General features: G+C 38.3%; 2 protein-coding genes across 2 annotated transcripts; both read left to right on the top strand.

The window, feature by feature from the left end:
- The first annotated feature begins 350 nt into the window (after window positions 1–350).
- On the top strand, window positions 351–9,027 carry mfsd2al2 (major facilitator superfamily domain containing 2a-like 2). Its single transcript, XM_084720487.1, has 14 exons — window positions 351–1,684; window positions 2,188–2,307; window positions 2,396–2,520; window positions 2,618–2,750; window positions 3,442–3,520; window positions 3,628–3,785; window positions 5,491–5,581; window positions 5,742–5,863; window positions 6,027–6,110; window positions 7,101–7,184; window positions 7,276–7,388; window positions 7,627–7,770; window positions 7,846–8,022; window positions 8,417–9,027. The coding sequence occupies exons 1-14, from the start codon at window positions 1,583–1,585 to the stop codon at window positions 8,805–8,807; spliced, it is 1,923 nt and encodes a 640-aa protein (XP_084576613.1). The 5' UTR covers window positions 351–1,582; the 3' UTR covers window positions 8,808–9,027.
- An 858-nt stretch (window positions 9,028–9,885) lies between these two features.
- fkbp1aa (FKBP prolyl isomerase 1Aa) lies at window positions 9,886–16,167 on the top strand. Its single transcript, XM_084720486.1, has 5 exons — window positions 9,886–10,036; window positions 10,127–10,174; window positions 12,870–12,982; window positions 14,277–14,451; window positions 15,253–16,167. The coding sequence occupies exons 1-4, from the start codon at window positions 10,000–10,002 to the stop codon at window positions 14,406–14,408; spliced, it is 330 nt and encodes a 109-aa protein (XP_084576612.1). The 5' UTR covers window positions 9,886–9,999; the 3' UTR covers window positions 14,409–14,451; window positions 15,253–16,167.
- The last annotated feature ends 1,870 nt before the right edge of the window (window positions 16,168–18,037 follow it).

Raw genomic sequence — 18,037 nt, 5'->3', positions numbered from 1 at the left:
CATATAAATTTATGTACTCTTGGCAGTTATTTTTTATGGAGCCACATGAGGAATCAGGCTGCTTTGTGTCAGACAGAAATGTCATATAATTAAGATCCGTAGGGTTGAATCTCTGACAATTAATTAGTCAAACCTCAAATCCAAGTTGGGACATTGTATAAAACATAAATACAAACAGAATGCAGTGATTTGCTAATAGTGTTTGACTTGCATATATAGTACAAAGATATTTAATGTTCAAACTGATAAACTTTGTTTTTTTTTGGTAATGTACACTCATTCTGAATTTGATGCCCGTGACACCTTTCAAAAAACTTGGGATAAACATATAACATGTCCTGCAGGAGTTCAGGTACCAGACTGACCTGCCTGCGGTCCAGACCTGACTCCTACTGAAAATATGTGGTGCATTATGAGGCACAAAATACAACAACGGAGACCCTGAACTGTTGAACACTTTAAGTCATATATCAGGCAAGAATTGGAAAGAATTTAATTTTTAAAACTTATACAATTAGCGTCCTCAGTTCCCTAATACTTGCTGAGTGTTGTTAAAAGAAAAGAGGATGTATCACAGGGGTAAACGTGTCCTGGAGCCAGTGTTTTTGTAACATGTTGTGTGCATGAGTGTATATTTACAAAGAGAACATTCAGTTGATTATCATTACATAACAGCAACATGATTCTGACTGTCACTGTTGGATTTTTAGTGCAATATTTCCAAGTGCTCTTCTGCTGTTGCTGCTACTATTTTTGCATCCTGCATGCATCATGCACGTTCAGGTTTGATATGAAGTTGCTATGAAACTGTTTATTTTACCTGCCATTAAACAGGTGATTATAAGATTATCAGGGAGGAGAAGAAGAAGAAGAACAGGATCAGCAGGCTTCATCTGATGGAGGAAAGTTTCACTGCCGTTCCACAAGAGGTCAGAGCAGCTCAAAGTCACACAATTAGCTCTGCAGTATCAGTGCAGGAATATCTCTGATCTCTTACCACGTTCTTTCTCTGAAGAATCCAGAAAATATTAACGCTTGTTTTATTTTAAGTACTTAGTTAATTAGTGTGTTTTGCTTTTTCATTGTGCACTTTTTTGCCTTTGGAGGTGGTGGAACAAAAACGTGAAAATATTGTATATTTTGCTTTAAACAGACTTTGAAAAGCCAAAACCAAACCAGATTTAAAAATGGAAACACACGTGCAGACTGCTTCATTATAATTAGAGCCTATCTAAACTTATCTAAAGTATCTGTAATATCTGCCATTAAAAAGTTAACTGCAGCCAAAGTCAATTAAAATATCTGCAATTTATACAGCAATAATTATAGTTACTCTTCCACATTAATAAAATGGGACCACATACATAAGATTTGTTGTTGAGCTAATTCATTCATCCTTGCTGTAAATATGAGCAGGTGGGCTGGATATAAGAGCACCTCGCTTTCAAAGAAGTTGTTCGACCGGATTCCAGCGTCAAACAAGTGGGACTCCAGTGTGTCCTTGTGTTGTCTGATACACGCAGTGGACGATTTTAACTGACGGTCCACCGGTGGAATTATTATTCTTCCTGAACTTCAAAGGATGAGCTGTCTGAAGGATTTTACAAGTCAAGTGCAGACATTAAAGAGCCGGTTATTAAAACAGACCGCAGACAGAAACGCCTGCAGAGAAGGTCTGCAGAAGGTAAGTTTAACAAATGAAATATTTCTCCTCTTCTTCTACTTTTGCAATCACATAAACAGAGTAAAATATTCTTTTCATCTTTTCAGTACAGATTTTGTAAGCGTCATTCGTAATTCCTGAGTTAGAAGTTTTATTTCATGTATTTCTCTCTCAGATGTTGACCACAGATAAACTATTTTGGCTCCAGTTGGTTTGTTTGTTTGTTTGTTTGTTTGTTTGTTTTGTGCTTTAATGCTGACAAATACCTTTAGCTCAAGTCCACCTTTAAAAAGAGAGAAGCCGTCCAAATACAGACCAAGAGTAGATGAGTCCTGTCAGTGGTGGTGACCACAAGCCAAACTGTGCAGTTTGCCTTTGAATATTTTCTGTCATCTATGGTGGAAGAGTGGAGTTTTTCTTACTTAAATTATAATAGGAATAGTTGACTGATGCATCAAATCACTGGACGAAAACAGAAGTATTCCCTTCACCTCCCTGTCTCCTCTTGTCTCTGGCCCTCACAGGGGTCGGGGGGGATTCCTCTGGCCAGGAAGTTGTGTTATGCTGTGGGTGGGGTCCCGTATCAGATGACCACAGTAGCTATGGGCGTTTCCCTGCAGATCTTTCTTCTGGATGTTGTGCAGGTGAAACCCCAACAGCTGCATACATCTGTTTTGTCCTTGCTGTATCGTCCCGTGTGCTTTCAAAATAAAGCATCTCATTGTTTCACAGATGGAGGCCTTCTATGTTTCCATGATTTTATTTGTGAGTCGGGCCTGGGATGCGGTGACCGACCCTCTGGTTGGGTATCTGGTGGGCCGCAGTAACTGGACGCCCATCGGCAAACTCACTCCATGGTTGGTTGGCGGAGTCGCATGTTTAACACACTTCATCTTGAATTAATCTACAGTGCCTCCTCTGGCGATAACAGAGCCAATGATGTTTGTCTCACAGGCTGGTTCTTTCCACCCCGTTTGGTGTCCTGTCCTATCTGCTGCTGTGGTTCGTGCCGGGAGGCTCGATGTCTCCGGCTGTCAGTGTGCTGTGGTTCCTCACAGCGGCCTGCCTGTTCGAGACCCTCATGAGTGTAAGTGTTACAGACACTTCTTGATCCCTCACCACAGCTGGTACCCGGTGGTGGAAAAGTGCACAAAGTTATCTCAGGGCACTTTTCATATAGAGCAGGTCTACACCGTCCTTTAATAATATTATTTACAGAGACCCAGTATTTCCCACCAAGAGCAAGCACTAAAAACTTCCTTTTAACAGGCAGAAATGTTGAACAGAACCAGACTCTACAACCATCTGCCACAACCAGTTTGACCGCAACTCTTATTTTCTCATTATTTTGCTGTGCTCAGGATGCTTTACCAACCCAAAATGACTGTATTCAACATCCTGGAAATGAGACTCAACAATCAAACATCTTTCTGGTGTGTTTACAAGCAGCAACGGACAAATGTTGCATTCAAGTACAGACTTAAGGTGCTCATACTTGGATTGTTCTTGTTGTATTCATGTATATTTTTTACTTCAGTAAAATATTTGGTGCTTAATCACCACTGCTGGTGCACATATCTTTGTCATCTATCCACCATCTTGGCATCACTACAGTTTTCTCCATATTTTCATGTCACCATGGTGACCAAATTTCCTACTATTCTCATGTCAGTGTCGCTGCCATTTTGCTCCAAGCTGTGTCACCATGGCTACTGTGTTTCACGCCGCTCATGTGCTGTCAGCCGGCGTCATGTTTTCCCCCTGTCATCCATTAACAGTGCTACAACGTGCCCTACCTCTCCCTCAACATGTTCCTGGGGGGAGATCACAGAGACAGAGACTCTGCCACAGCCTACAGTAAGACCACAAGCTCATCATTATTCTCAGGTCAGGACAAACTAAATGTAAGAACAGGACTTCCCCCACACGCTCTGTTTTTTTTTTTGTATGTCCTTGTTTGGCAGGAATGAGTGTGGAGATGCTGGCGATGCTGCTGGCGTCTGTGATTCAGGGTCAGGTTGTAGCTGTGTACAACACAGAGAAGAAAGAGGCCTGTCAGCATCTGGACCATGAAACACCTCAGAGCACATCTGCACCACAGAGTGCATCCCTGCAGGAGACGGTAGATGCACTCTTCACTTAAAGCCACTACAAGGAGTTGACTGTTTTATATCAGTCATTCACTCATCCACAGGTGGATCGCAGGAGATTTTGGGTTTAATTTAAGATTTATATCTGCAGCACACTTTTCATAAAGCATTTAAAATTTCCGCGTTGTTTTACTGATGAGAGGACAAAAATGAGAGCCTGTTAATTCCTCCAAAATAAACTTATATCGTCTCATTTATGAAGTCGGCTAAAATGTTCTATATTGTTTTCCAGACGAGAGGAAATAAAAACAATGAGATGCATTTATAATCTCATTTATAAAATATTTAATTTGTATATGTTTTCAATAACACGTGTCAATATAATATAAGGTAATGTGGAAATGGCAGTAAAAAAGTTCAGGGATATTCATTTATGCACATTTATGTCAGTAAATTTCCCAAACTGCAGTGAAGACCTGTTGTGATTTGGGGCATGATTGTTTGTCATTTTAAAAAAGTGAGAAAAGGTTAGACAAGAAGATCAGCAATTCCTACATCTTACTGTTTGCCACAGGGTCGGATTCTCCATAAAATCTAATGAAACAAACCTGTGTTTCCATTTTCACAGGGACAGTTAGTCATAAAAGGAGCAGGAGGAGATTTTAATTTAGACAATTCTATTTTTGACGTTATATTTTGTGATTATTATGGTGGAAACACTGCTGCTTTTGTCCAGAGGGGCTTCCAAAATCAACAAAAAATGAAATTCCAGTGTAGCAGCTTTAAAATGTGACATAAAGTGGTCGCTCCAACTGAGATTAATACTCATATTTCTTTAGCAGACTAGCAGCATTGCTTTGGTATTGTACTCACACAGTCTCAGGGATATCTTGTTACCCTGTAATTAAGTGTTCTGAGCTCAACACCGGCATTGTTGTGTGTTCGTCTGTGTGTGTGTTCTCTGCGTTTTGTTGTTACATACAGTGTTGAGGGGAAATAGACTAGATTTAATGGAATTAACTAAGCTAAGTGTATTTAGAAAAACAAACCCTAATGGTTAATAGAAGCAAGTTAAGTAATAAAATGTAATAATTATTTATAAAATAAAGTTTAAACACCAACAATCCCCTGGTTCGCCAAGCTCCCAGTTTGGGCAGAATATGCAGGTTTCTCCCATATTTCAAGAGAATCTCTCATTCTGTTGTTTCTGCCAGGAAACTGTCAAACATGAATAAGTTTTGTATGTTTTTCTGGTATCACCCACTTTGTCAGATCGTCTACGAAACACACATGTGCATCAGCATGTTAGCTGTTGTCAAAATGACAGTGCTCCAGTTACAAATTTTAAATACTACCTGCCCCCTTCAAAAAAATAAAATAAAATAAAAAATTGAATCCTACTTGTTGGCAGGTATGGCTAACTAGCTAACGGCAGCTACAGTCCGCAGCTGTTAGCAGTTATTGTGATGATATGCTGTTCTCTATTTGTTTGGAGTACGAAGTTCTTACATATTGCACCTTTAAGCACAAGTTGATCATTAATAATTACGACAGCGTAAACTTGAGGTGGAAAAACTTGATCTAAAGGCAAAGTAATCCCAAATGTGTTAAGATTACATAACTGCAGCGGATAAGCCTGTTTACTTGTGTTTGTGTGCCTCTGGGCTTGTGTTTGTTGGCAGCATAATTGTGCTTTATTTATCTTTAAATGTTTAATGTGTGAATCTTTGCCTTCAGCAAAAGGCTTTCCTGACCTCAGCTCTGGTCATGGGGGCTTTGTTTTTCCTCTGCAGTCTGGTTCTCTTCCTCGGGGTGATGGAGCAGCGGGGTGAGTCAGCCAGAAGTGGACGATATTCAAATACTATAAATAAACAGATATGTTTGTTGTTTGGCTGCTCGGTGCAGAAGGGCGTGATTTACTTCATCAGAATGCTTTCTCAAATATTTCACTATCCTTCCTCGACATCTCTCTTTGGTTTTATTTTCAGCTCCTCTCAGCTCTGATGACAAAGTGCAACCGTCCTACCTGACCTCGCTGAAGATGCTGATTTGCCACATTCCTTACCAACGCCTGGTGCTCGGCTTTGTCTTCAGTGTTCTTGCATTTCAGGTACAGTTTGAGCTCATAGTGGCTCTGTTGCATTCCTCTAAATATACTTATCTTTGCATATCCGCATTTTCTATTTTATAATTTGGTTTTATGCTTTTAAATGTGGTTGTCAGTGGTTATCAAAGCATAATATATTTTTCTTTTTCTTTTTTTTTAATCTCAGATGTCCTTGGGTAATTTTGCACTCTTTTGCAGTCATGCAGCTGGGCTGGGAGCCCAGTTCCAGCACCTCCTACTGGCTCTACTGGTAAGATGCAACTAACTTGAACCACACACTTTACTGATCAAGATATTTATGAATGCAGCATTTTTCAGCTTTCTAAGTATTTCACACACAATGTGCACAATTATTATTTTTTTCGATAGCGACGATGCGATTGGTCAAAACTGATATCACACTGTCAATATTCTTGACACAGTCAGCAAAACAGAGGTCTGTGTGGACCAGGCTGTTTTCTTCACATAAAATCCATGTCCATAGCAACGGTCTCTTCTTCATAGCAACAGTCTGTTATACAGAAATAATGGACCTTAGAATGCCGTAATTGACCAATCAGAACTGAGTATGTAAGCCATGTAATACAAAACTGTTAAAATGAAATGAGAGAGAATTGTTGTCAGTTTTATGGTTGAACAAGTTAATTTTGAGACATGTATGAAGTGGTTTGGTTTTTGTTTATGTGAGTTTTGGAGGTAAAATCAGCTGTGAAGATGTCTGCCTTCTCTCCAGTATAATGGGACTAAATGGCACTCAGCTTGTGGTGCTCGAAGAACTGAAAAAAAAAATGCATTTGAAAAATTCACAACCAGCATCTCTTTCCAAAATCATGATCCGGTTCCTTAAGATAATCCATGAATCCACGAATCCATAATCCACAAATCCTACTTTCTTTCGGGTAGAAAAGAAAGTAGTTCCTACATGAAACTGCTCACGAGAAGGTGTGTGGATTATCTTGAGGAACCAGGTGTCATTATGTTGGAGAGAAGGCAGACATCTCTACGGACGATATCTCCAAAACTCTGCATTTCACACCAAAAAAATCTAGATGGATAAGTAGCAGTGCAGGCTGGAGGAAAAATATGTATTTTTGAGTTTGAAGTGAACTGTCCCTTTAACCGTTTGGTCAAGATGCATGTTAGAGATCCAGACTGTATGAAGAGTTTTGTAAAAGCTGCTTGAGTATTGACCGATGCTTGTTATTTTGAATTTAATAAAACTGTCTCAATATTTCCACAGGCCTCAGCCTCAGTGGCAGTTCCTCTGTGGCAAGCAGTTCTTCTGAGATTAGGAAAAAAGGCCACGGTTTTCATCGGACTATCAGTAAGAAACCACACAAATCCATGTTAAATCATTGGAATAAGTTATTTCACACACCTTCAGTGTCTTTATGGCCTGTTTCTGTCTCTCTCAGCTCTTCATTCCAGCATCGATTATAGTCGCCTGTGTTCCCAGTAACCTGCCAGTCTTCATGATTATGTGCGTTGTGATGGGGCTCAGCGTGGCGACCATATTCCTGCTCCCCTGGTGAGTCGGTTCCCAGCCAGGACACAAAGTTCTCAGTCCTCTCCAAGGCCCCTGTCAGATCTAATCAGGCTCAGAAGTGAACGCGGTGCACATGAATCATTCACATCACCTCCACCTGACCCTGGCCACTGATGAATATTCTAGCACTGATCTGCTGTTTTGTTGACTGGTCAGTTCTCCTCATCTGCACTGACATGTGGTTTTGATGTGTGATATGTCAGCTTGTTATCTGCCGCAGGTCCATGCTCCCAGATGTGGTGGACGACTTTGCTGCGAGACATCCGTCCTGCAAAGACCTGGAGCCTCTGTTTTTCTCCTGCTATGCCTTCTGCAGTAAGCTGGCGGGAGGCCTGTCTGTTGGGATCTCGACCATGACATTACAGTGAGTCAGTCTCACTCGCTTTATGTGTTACAGTGCGCACGTCTCCTGGCCCGTCACATTTTGTTTTCTCCCCAGGTTTGTGGGATACAGAGCGGGGGCCTGTAGCCATGGCGACGGAGTGGTGACGGCTCTGATTGTGCTGTTCTCACCAGTTCCCATCGCACTTCTGCTGATAGGGATGGTGTTTTTTCGCTCCTACCCAATCAACGAGAGGCAATCTGTACAGCTCCAGGAAGAGCTGACCACAGTTCAGTAAGTGGCTTTTAATGTGAATTTAACTCTCAGGAGAGGCAGCCACTGATAGTTCAACGCATTCAAGATTTAAGACTTTAGTATAATACAATAAAGAACAATAGTAATTAAAGTGACAGTACAAAATAAACCCTAGAGAAGGTACAAAAGCAATATAAAGTATGAATACTAAAATAGGCTATATGAACTATGAAAGTATAAAATAAGCATTAATGTAATGTAAGGTGATGATATGACAGTGTTGCGTTCACAATTTCTTTTTGTTTCCCCAAAGTGACCAAAATCAGTATGTAAACCAGCACCAGGTTTATCAGATGAATGTATGTCATCTAAAACAAGTTCAGAGTAGCATACATGTTTTGATTTATATTTTTCTTTTTAATTCTTCATCTAGCCCAGAAGCTACTTCATCCTCATCAGACCCGAGAGAAAACTCAGAGCGGCCGACAGTTCTGCAGCCGCCACATACTGGTGTGACATCAGATTCACATTATAACACAAAGACTAACACGTTGTACAAGTCAGATTCCTCATCGGGTTGTCGCAGTCAGGATAAAAAATCCTCAGTCAAGTCATCTGTCCCGTCAGGTGTATCAAGGAGCCCCTCTAGAGAATACAGCAGGCCTAAATCAGTTGTCCGCTCAAATATAAGTCATCATTATAAGCAAAGACTCAGCCAACACCAGCACTCAGGAGAAGATAAACTGGACAGAAATTATCATGAAAATGATTCTGTGACTTCCTCCAGCAGGTCAAATGTGAAATCCAAAGTGTCATGGGTATAGTCAGACATAGATTAGGAGATATGCCTTTTATTTTCTTTTGGGAGTCCGTGCCAAAAAACCTCCTCCGTTGTTTAGGTATGTGGATGCACAGCAGTCCTCTCATTTAACACTTGATATGAAAGTAAATAAGATAATTTGCAAAAATACTGAATGGTTCCTTTAATTCATCACACACACAATCACATACTGAGTGACCAGAAAAATGGAAACCCCTGCACATTGTGACTTTTATGGCTCCATTTTCTTCCCATACATTTCACGAAATCTACTGGATTGAAAGAAATACATATTTATCCTTAAATCAGAAACATCTTCTCCAGTCTAATCTAACTAATTCTACCTTCATTTATGCATCTTAACGGATTTTCAGCTGCAGTCCATTTTAGCGTGATTAAATTTTTGGGCCCAAATAAACAGATTCTGGTTCTCGCCCCCTCTGAAAATGAACAGCTGTGCCATAGTACTTATCAAAAGTGCTCATCCAGTATCGAGGATTATATTTTTAATACTGACTAGTTGAGAAACACACAAAATGAAAGTAAATGTGGTGAAAAATACTATGGCGTGGACCTTTAAATTTTGACTACTGGTGAATACAGGTGCTGTAACGAAATGTGAGTTAAATAAATACCATGAAAATGAACTGAGGCTGCTTTTGTAAACAGTTTCACATCTTCTTTCAGTCGTTCTGCTTGATTTCATTTTGTTTGTTTCTACAATGCTGTCTAAAATGTTATTTATTCTGGAAAGTTGTACATTTGTTTTCAGTATTTGTGCAAAATGAATCTCAAACACTATCCAACTCACAGCAAAACAATCTAGGTGGATAAATCGCACTACAGGTAAGAGGAAAATATGTGTTTTTGATTCAAGGGGAAACTGTCCCTTTAAATGCATCTTATGTTGGCATGAAGACCTTCACAATGTTATCAATAAATAAGTGTCGATTTAATTTTTTTTGTCATAATGCTTCAGTGTATAACATCTTTTCAACACCTGTGGGTGGGGCTGAGGTTTAGTTTCCCACAATTTCCGCATATTTCTATGATAATTATTATAATGCCTCCATGGTGAGCTGGTGCGTTTCTTCCCCCTGCAGATCTGCGCCCACCCGCTCGGCAACAGGCCGCCCCTGCCTCCTGCTTCCGCTGCATTGTAGGGTGGTCGAGAGGAAGGTTAGTCGAGAGCCAGAATGGGAGTACAGATTGAGACCATAACTCCGGGCGATGGTGAGAATAACCGTCCGTAATACAAGGTTTCATCCACAGAGTGTGCGCTTCATCCTTAAACACGCTTTCTGTGTTTTCTCCTATTTCTAGGACAGACATTCCCGAAGAAGGGGCAGCGCGTCGTGGTGCACTATGTCGGTGAGTGAACGGGGAGGCTGCCGCTGCTGAAACACTGAAGGATAAATGATTTGTTTTCACTTTAATTACAAGCATCTCGTCAACGTGAACCAGTAGAAGTGTGGAAGACGGTTGTTGGCTCGAAATGGGGCGCCAAGTAGAGACTAGAAACAAATTGTTTCAGCTAACCGCGGCTGGTTGTCTGTTGCTGCTACAGTGTTAGTTGGCTAGCATAGCAGCTAATGTCAATGCCCTGTTTAACAAATGGCTTGTGGTGTCTTTTCGGCTAACGCCAGCTGATGTGATGATAAAGCCGCGCATTTGATCGCTGACTTCTATCACTGAGCTGACTCTGTGTTTAATATGGACCTATGTTATCATTATTCGTATGTAAGACCGTAACAATAGTCGAGCTAACGATACCGTAGCTGCTGAAATGAGCCTCCTACCGTAAGCTAACCGGCCCCATGATGCTACTGTTAGCTAGCCGTTAGCTACTGGCTCTCAGTTACCGTTAGGAGGCTGCTGGACAGACAGCACAAACTGATCGATAATCTATGGAAGTCCTATAGTATCCTCCAATGTGATGGAAAAAATTCCTATGTTGTTATAATGAGAGACTTTACCAAAATAATGACTTAGTATTGCAAATAATGAGGAACTTTCTTTAAATAATGACTTAGCATCTCAAAATAATGTGAAACTTTCTGGAAAAACTGAGTTAGTGTCTCAAAATAACACTTTCCAGAAAGAATGACTTAGAATTTCAAAATAATTAAATAATTTCTCAGTAATGAGTTAAAGGGATGGCTCACCCCAAAATAACACTTCAGTCATTATCTACTCACTCTCATGCCAGTTGAAGGTCAGGTTTTGGTTTTTAGTCCACTAAACACTGCTGGAGTTTCACAGGAAAACAGCACTGCAGAATCTCCTAAACCAATGGAAATGAACGGTGACCAGTTTCCAAATGTAAAAAAACAACAACAACAGAGTGAAATAAAATGCCCCCAGTGTAATCTAAGTCTCCTAAAGTCCCAACATGCCAAGTTGACTTAAAATAAATGTTATTTACAGCATGTTTTTGGCCTGAATCTTCACTGTAGATCCTTTGCTTGGAGCTACATTCATACACATACACACTGACTGAACTGGATGTGTGTGGTGTGACGGTGTGCAGACGGCATGTCAGGACTTTAGGAGACAAGCAGTTTATATATTTTTTCAAGTTGTTTTTTTTCACATTTGAAAACTGGTCACCATTCATTTCCATTGTTTGGGAGATTCTGCAACACAGTTTTCCCGTGAAACTCCAGCAGTGTTTTGCGGACCAACAAAATAAACCCAACCCTCAGTCGGCATGAGGGTGAGTAGATAATGACTGAATTTTAATTTTTGTGTGAACTGTTCCTTTAATATCTCAAAGTAATGAGTTAGTATTTCAGAATAATTAAAAGATTTCTAGAAGTAATGAGTTAATATCTCCAACTAATCACAAGCTTTCTTAAAATGACTTAGTATCTTATAATAATGGCTTCATATCTAAGTAGAGCTGCAAAATTGAATCGGTTATTAATCAACTATTAAATGAATCACCAATAATTACTAATTTTGAGCGAAATTATGATATGCAATATGATTAATGGGAATGATCATTTTTGTATTATAATTTTCATTTTTTACAGGAAAAAACTATCAAGATTGTGATAATGTGACATTCTTTGGTGTTTGTACCAAACAAACGTGTTTTCTTTCATCTGGAGAACAAGAATTTTAGGCCAGGGCTTCTATGCAGCACTACAGTACCTCATCATAGTGTTTTGTTTTGTTTTTTTTAAACACATTTCTTCTTTTTCAAAAAATTGTGATTTGGTTCTGGTCCTCCCATTGGCCATCTTGCAATTGTACAACCCTAATTTGAGTCACTTTTTTTTTGTTAAAGATTATTTTTGGGCCTTTTTGCCTTTATTTTGATAGAGACAACTGAAGGTATGACAGGAAATGGGGTAGAGAGAGGGGATAACATGCAGCAAAAGGCCACAGGTAGGAGTCAAACCGTGGCTGCTGCAGAGGACTAACAGCTAGCTGAGCTGTAGGGGCGTCCCTTGAGTCACTCTTTAAGAAAAAAAATCTCCAAATTCTCTGATTTCAGCTTCTCGGCTATGAATATTTTGTGGCTTCTTCAGTCTGCTATGACAGTTGACTGAATGTCTTCACTATTTGAGGATTAATCGATAATGAAAATAATCGTTAGTTTCAGCCCTGTTATCTGAGCTGCAGGTTTCTTATTATTTTGAGATTCTGTCTCATTACTTTGAGAAATTTTTTCATTAATTTTAGGTGCTAACTCATTTTGAGAAAGTGTTTATTATTTTAAGATACTAACTCAATACTTTAAAATGCTTATTATTTTGAAAGGTTTCTCTCTTTTGCCAAAATAAGATGAACTTAATTAGCTTGTCAACTCCACAGAAAACACATTTCATTCAAACTTGACCAAAAAACATGTAAACCTCTCCAAAACTGTCTTTGTTTGTCTGTCCACTATTCCAGTAATCGCCAACTCTGGTTCAGTCAAATTAAATCCTTAATTTACCACGTAAAAAGAGTGCAAAGAGTCTACTTGTGGTCTAAACTAGATTTTGAGGAATATTCTCATTATAATGACTTACAGGAACTTTAACTAACCAGCTTCCCACCTCTTGGTTTTCATCAGGCACACTGGCAGACGGGAAAGTGTTTGACTCTTCGAGGTCCAGGGGGAAGCCATTCAAATTCAAGATCGGACGCCAGGAGGTAATTCGTGGTTGGGAAGAAGGAGTAGCCCAGGTGAGGAGCTTGTTTTTAACACTTTAAGTTCAAACAGCGGACATTATAGAGGCAAAGTCCCTCAACTTCCAGTGGACCACTGTGGAATCTAATTCGGGCAAAACACCAACAGTAGTCAAGAGCAAGAGACAATTTTTTTTCATCCTGTTTGAAGTGTGCGACGAATAACATGATGTTTGTCAATTTAGAAGATAATTTTACACATTTTCTACAAGCCTGTGCGTTTTCATACTGGGATGCGTTCTCGCAAGCAGTGGGGTCTTGCTCGTTCTTTCGCTTCCTGGCTGATAAAAGGAACAGGAGTTGCTGGATAAAACGCTTCAGGTAAGAAAACGTTTCAAGGGCAGTTTTGATGATGTATATTGTGTGAGACGAGAGATGTAGTTCATTGAGTGGTTTCACACTAAACTAAACTAAACCAGGACGAACCCAGGGCTCGAAATAAACTTTTTTCCAATTGGTTAGAATTCTACTTTCAGATATCCCAAATTTAACAACCATTGTCACAAATTGAAGTTCTCTTTTTTCATTCTACATCATAAATATGGTTGAGAAACTTTGTTTCAGTCAGTTGTTTTGTTTCTCGTCATTTCATTGACTCACTCTGCTCTGACACGCTTCTCACACTTAAAAAATTGAAGTCACCCTGGATGTTGGGTCACAGTCAGTTTTCATTACTAAATTAGTCACTGATTGTGTTACTGTTTCTTGTTTATTTCTAATTGCTTGATCAATAAATGCTTCACTGCAAACTACAGTGCAAGTACAAACCTGTTTCTGTTTGGGATACGGCAGTGGAAATCCCCGTACTCACACTTTGAACATGGGTCACATAGTACGCATTTAATTTTATGTCAAACGCCATGGCTGTGTAAGTGCACATGTGACATAGAGTAGTGAGTTCATGCTGGTGCTACCTCATGTTTTTCAAATTTGAACACCTGTCAGTTATAATTATATATGTGTTTCATGATGCATTAATCTAATAATTTAATTCAAAAAGCTTCCCCGCTGTCCTGGTATTGTCCCAGACTCTGTATCTTTGTGTCGCAGGTGCTATTTTTATTATTCCCAGGACAACAGGACATCCTTAATTTCGAACGCTGGACAAACCATTGATTTTTTTTTACTTTTTTTTTTTTAAGTTAAGTCCCATGGGGCGCACTGTAAGTGGAGGGACTTGGCCTCTCTATTCCCTTTATCATACAGTTAATTGTTAATGTGTTAACTGCTGTGTGTACTGCTGAGTGTAATAGCAATAGCAATATAAGTACCTTTTTCCTGTCCTCCACAGATGAGTGTAGGCCAGCGGGCAAAGCTGATTTGCTCGCCAGACTTTGCCTATGGCAGCAAAGGGCACCCGGGGATCATTCCACCAAACGCCACTCTCACCTTCGACGTGGAGCTGATCAGTCTGGAAGCCTGAAACTTGTGCACTTGCTTTGTTTAATTCCACTCAAATTTTCAGGGTAAGTTTAAAATCATTTGTATGAATCATCGTGATTAACTGCATCATATACTGTGTAGGCAAGGTGATAATGTGGCTTTAAACCATCATCATCAAGTGCAAGTGATGAATGACTTTTGGATTGCATAAAGTTTTTTTTTTTCCAGCTCTGTGCTTACATTTAATGAAATTAAATTGTAAATGCATAAATTTCACAATAAATCGTCAAAATGCTTTTCCCTGTCGTACAAAATGAAGACGACTCTGCTCAAGTCTTGCTTGACGTTGACTTTTCAGTGAACTCTGGCTTGAAAACAAAAAATGGAAGATTTCATCGAAATTGCAGTAATTTGTTTTGTGATTGTCTGAGGTATTTTTTTTTTATATTGGCTCAACCAGGTTACACAGGGTGCCAAGTCTTTTTACAGACAAGTGACACATTTTGAAACGTGGAATTTGGTTTTGTTTTCCTTCAGTTTGTCACCCTTCTGTAGAATGCATCACGGAACATATATTTGGTTGTTTATAGTACATTAATCTTGGATTTAATGTGGAAAAAAAAGCTTAAATAATCATTTTGAGTATAAATATGATTGATATTTACCACAGCTGAGGTGCTGGAAAACCTTGAAAATGCTTTGAATCGTCTTTGGAAAGCTGTAGGAACCCTGTATACGTTGACATTTAGCCTTTGTAATTCATCTGCTGTTGTTTAGGGATTAAATGGTACGTACATAACGAGCTTTTGCCTCCATATCCTGTAATCCCCTCTTGCCTCCCCTCCTTAATCACAACACTAAGACTCTACTTCTCTCCGCTGCAGGTTGACTCCTATCTCGGGAACATGGAGGAAAAACGCTAACAGACGATTCCTGCTCTTGATCCCTGCATAGGACCTATGTCTAAAGCTTCACTAGTTCACTCTCCTTTCCATTTAGATTCAAATTGTGTTCTGTCACTTGCTTTGAAACTTTATACCCCTCATCCTATACTTTAGCTTCCATACAGTAATAAGTCATAGGCCATCCTATCATGTATTTTGTCATATTCTGCTTTGTATTTTTATGGTGATGTTTTTTTTTTTTTTTATTTTATTTTGACTTAAATTTTACGAAATGTGTCTGCCATCAGGACCAGGTTTTAGATACAGTAAGTGTCATGAATATTTAATCAATCTCATTCCTGTGGCTCCGTGGCCTTTACACTAAAATTGTATTGATTGCGGGTAATGAATTGTCTTGAATAAAAATAAGAATAAATTGTTGTTTGACACAATGAGATTTCTATGAATTACCTTTGTGATACTTGTTATTGGGGTTAAATTAGAAGAAGAAACGTATGGAATAATACATTGTAACCAGGGATTCATGAATCAAGCACATTAATGCCATGAACAGCCTACAGGTCTCTGCAGATGTAGGATTTTCTGTGTCTATACTGCAGTAAAATGAATATTGCTGAAACATTCGCAACTGGACATCGTTTGTCTTGTTGATTGCTTGTAAAACAAACTTTTTTTTTTCTTGCCAAAAGAAAGTCTTGTGGGAAAAATATTTGGCGTCTGGTTTAAAAAAAAAAAAAAGGTTTCTAAATGTGCATGGTAAGTTCCCCCACAGTTGTCGGCACATGTTGGGGTTTGTGATTCTCTTTATTTGAAGGAGTTGTGTGTAACAAGCTGTGGATGTTGTAAAAGGTCTGTTCTTTACTCTAAACACATTAAAAGAGTAATTTTAACACATCTTGCTATTTTCTTTTACTTGGGTGATTGTATCTCACTGTTTAACCTCAGTATTTCCTTAAGATACGCAATATTCTATTTTTTATATATATATATTTAATGGTGTAACAGCACACTGCAACGATTATTTTAATTAACATGACAGTTTTTTTCTAGATTTATCAATAAATCTATAAAATGTCAGAAAATAGTGAAAAATGTCCAACCCAGTTTCTCAAAGTCCAAGGTCAAAACAGAAAAACAGGAAATCTCTATATTTAAGAGGCTGAAAACACCATTTTCTGACATTTTTGTGTGAAAACTTGAACAATTATCAAAACGGTTTGTGATTATTTTTTGTCAGTTGACTAATTGTTGCAGCATCACACTACAATGATGAAAGAATACGGATAGAAGCATCTTTTATTTTCCAAGAAGAGAGGAAACATCCAGGGTATCTTGCAATATTCTGTTGTTTCTTGTGCAGTTATAGTACACTTAATCAACATTTCATTGCTTTTGCATGTGCAGTACAGGCTGATGGAGGGTCTACTTTCACATATTTGAGTCCAGGCTATGCAATAAGAAGTACAAAGAGGAGGACAAGTGACATATCGAACAGTTTTGAACATGAAGGGAATGTAGTTGCTCTGAAACCAAAGTCAGACAAATTGAAAATAAGACAATGGAAGTTTGGTACAACTTTCTATGATGCCCACGTCTATAATGCATTATAATGAAATATGAATAAGCACATTTATAATGCACTATACTGAGCTAACAGCAACGCATAATTATTATAATGCATAGTTATAATCTGTCAAATGTATTCAAAATTCTTTATAACAACAAACATAACACATAGCATTTTATAACTACTACTAATAATGACAATCTATAATATTATATTATAATATATAACATAACACATAGCGTTTTATAACTTCTACTAATAATGACTTCATCTAATTTTATTACTTAAAATACTCAATGACCTCTTAGAGTAGCTTATAATCACATTATAATGCATTGTAACAGTGATTCAATACATTATAAAATTATTATAAAAGGGTTATAATACATTATCTTTGCAAAAAAAAATGTCAATGAATGATCACCAATTATAAAATATTATGCAATTTGAGCTTCTAAGTCATTATAAAGTGCTTTATGTGTTATGTTTATTGTTATAAAGCATTAGGAATATTTAAATTATGAGTGTACATAACTATAGTCATACATTTCTATAAACACAGTATAATGCATAATAAGTATGTTTATAATGCATTGTAGACATGAATTTAAAATTTAAATTCCTATTCTCAATTTGTCAAAAGTTCTTACGACTGTAATTATTCATTGCCATAAGTATAGTATAACGCGTAAGTATGTGTATAATACATTATAATGCATCATAAACATGGGTGTCATAGAAAGTGCTACCAAACTTCTGTTTTCTTATTTTCAATTTATTATGAGTGCTTATAACAATAATTATACATGGCTATCGGCACAGTATAACACATTACAAGTATGTTTATAATGGATTATAATGCACTATAGACATAGGTGTCATAGAAAGTGTTACCAGAAGTTCAAACACAATCTGCGCTGCTCCAGCCACAGATGAATAACTTTTTTTTTTTTTTTTTTTCTTTTTCAGTGAAGTTTGAATTTGCAGCCTCTTCAGCTATTCTTCTACTAAAGCTGAATCACTGAATGAACCACTATAGTGAACCCTTGTTGTAAAGATCCCTGAAAGCTAAAACATTGCTTTTTTTTTGCATAATAAGGCTGAAATCGGTCACCATACACACTGTACATCATAGTTTGTGGTTACAATTGAGCCATTTTAGTCAGTCGACACAGAAAAAAGGGCCACTTGGAAGAT

Source organism: Lutjanus erythropterus, chromosome 6, assembly GCF_056507025.1.
Source record: "Lutjanus erythropterus isolate fLutEry1 chromosome 6, fLutEry1.hap2, whole genome shotgun sequence".
Taxonomy (NCBI): domain Eukaryota; kingdom Metazoa; phylum Chordata; class Actinopteri; order Lutjaniformes; family Lutjanidae; genus Lutjanus; species Lutjanus erythropterus.
Note: the sequence above shows the minus strand (reverse complement) of the source record. Positions and strands in the feature narration are given on the sequence as shown.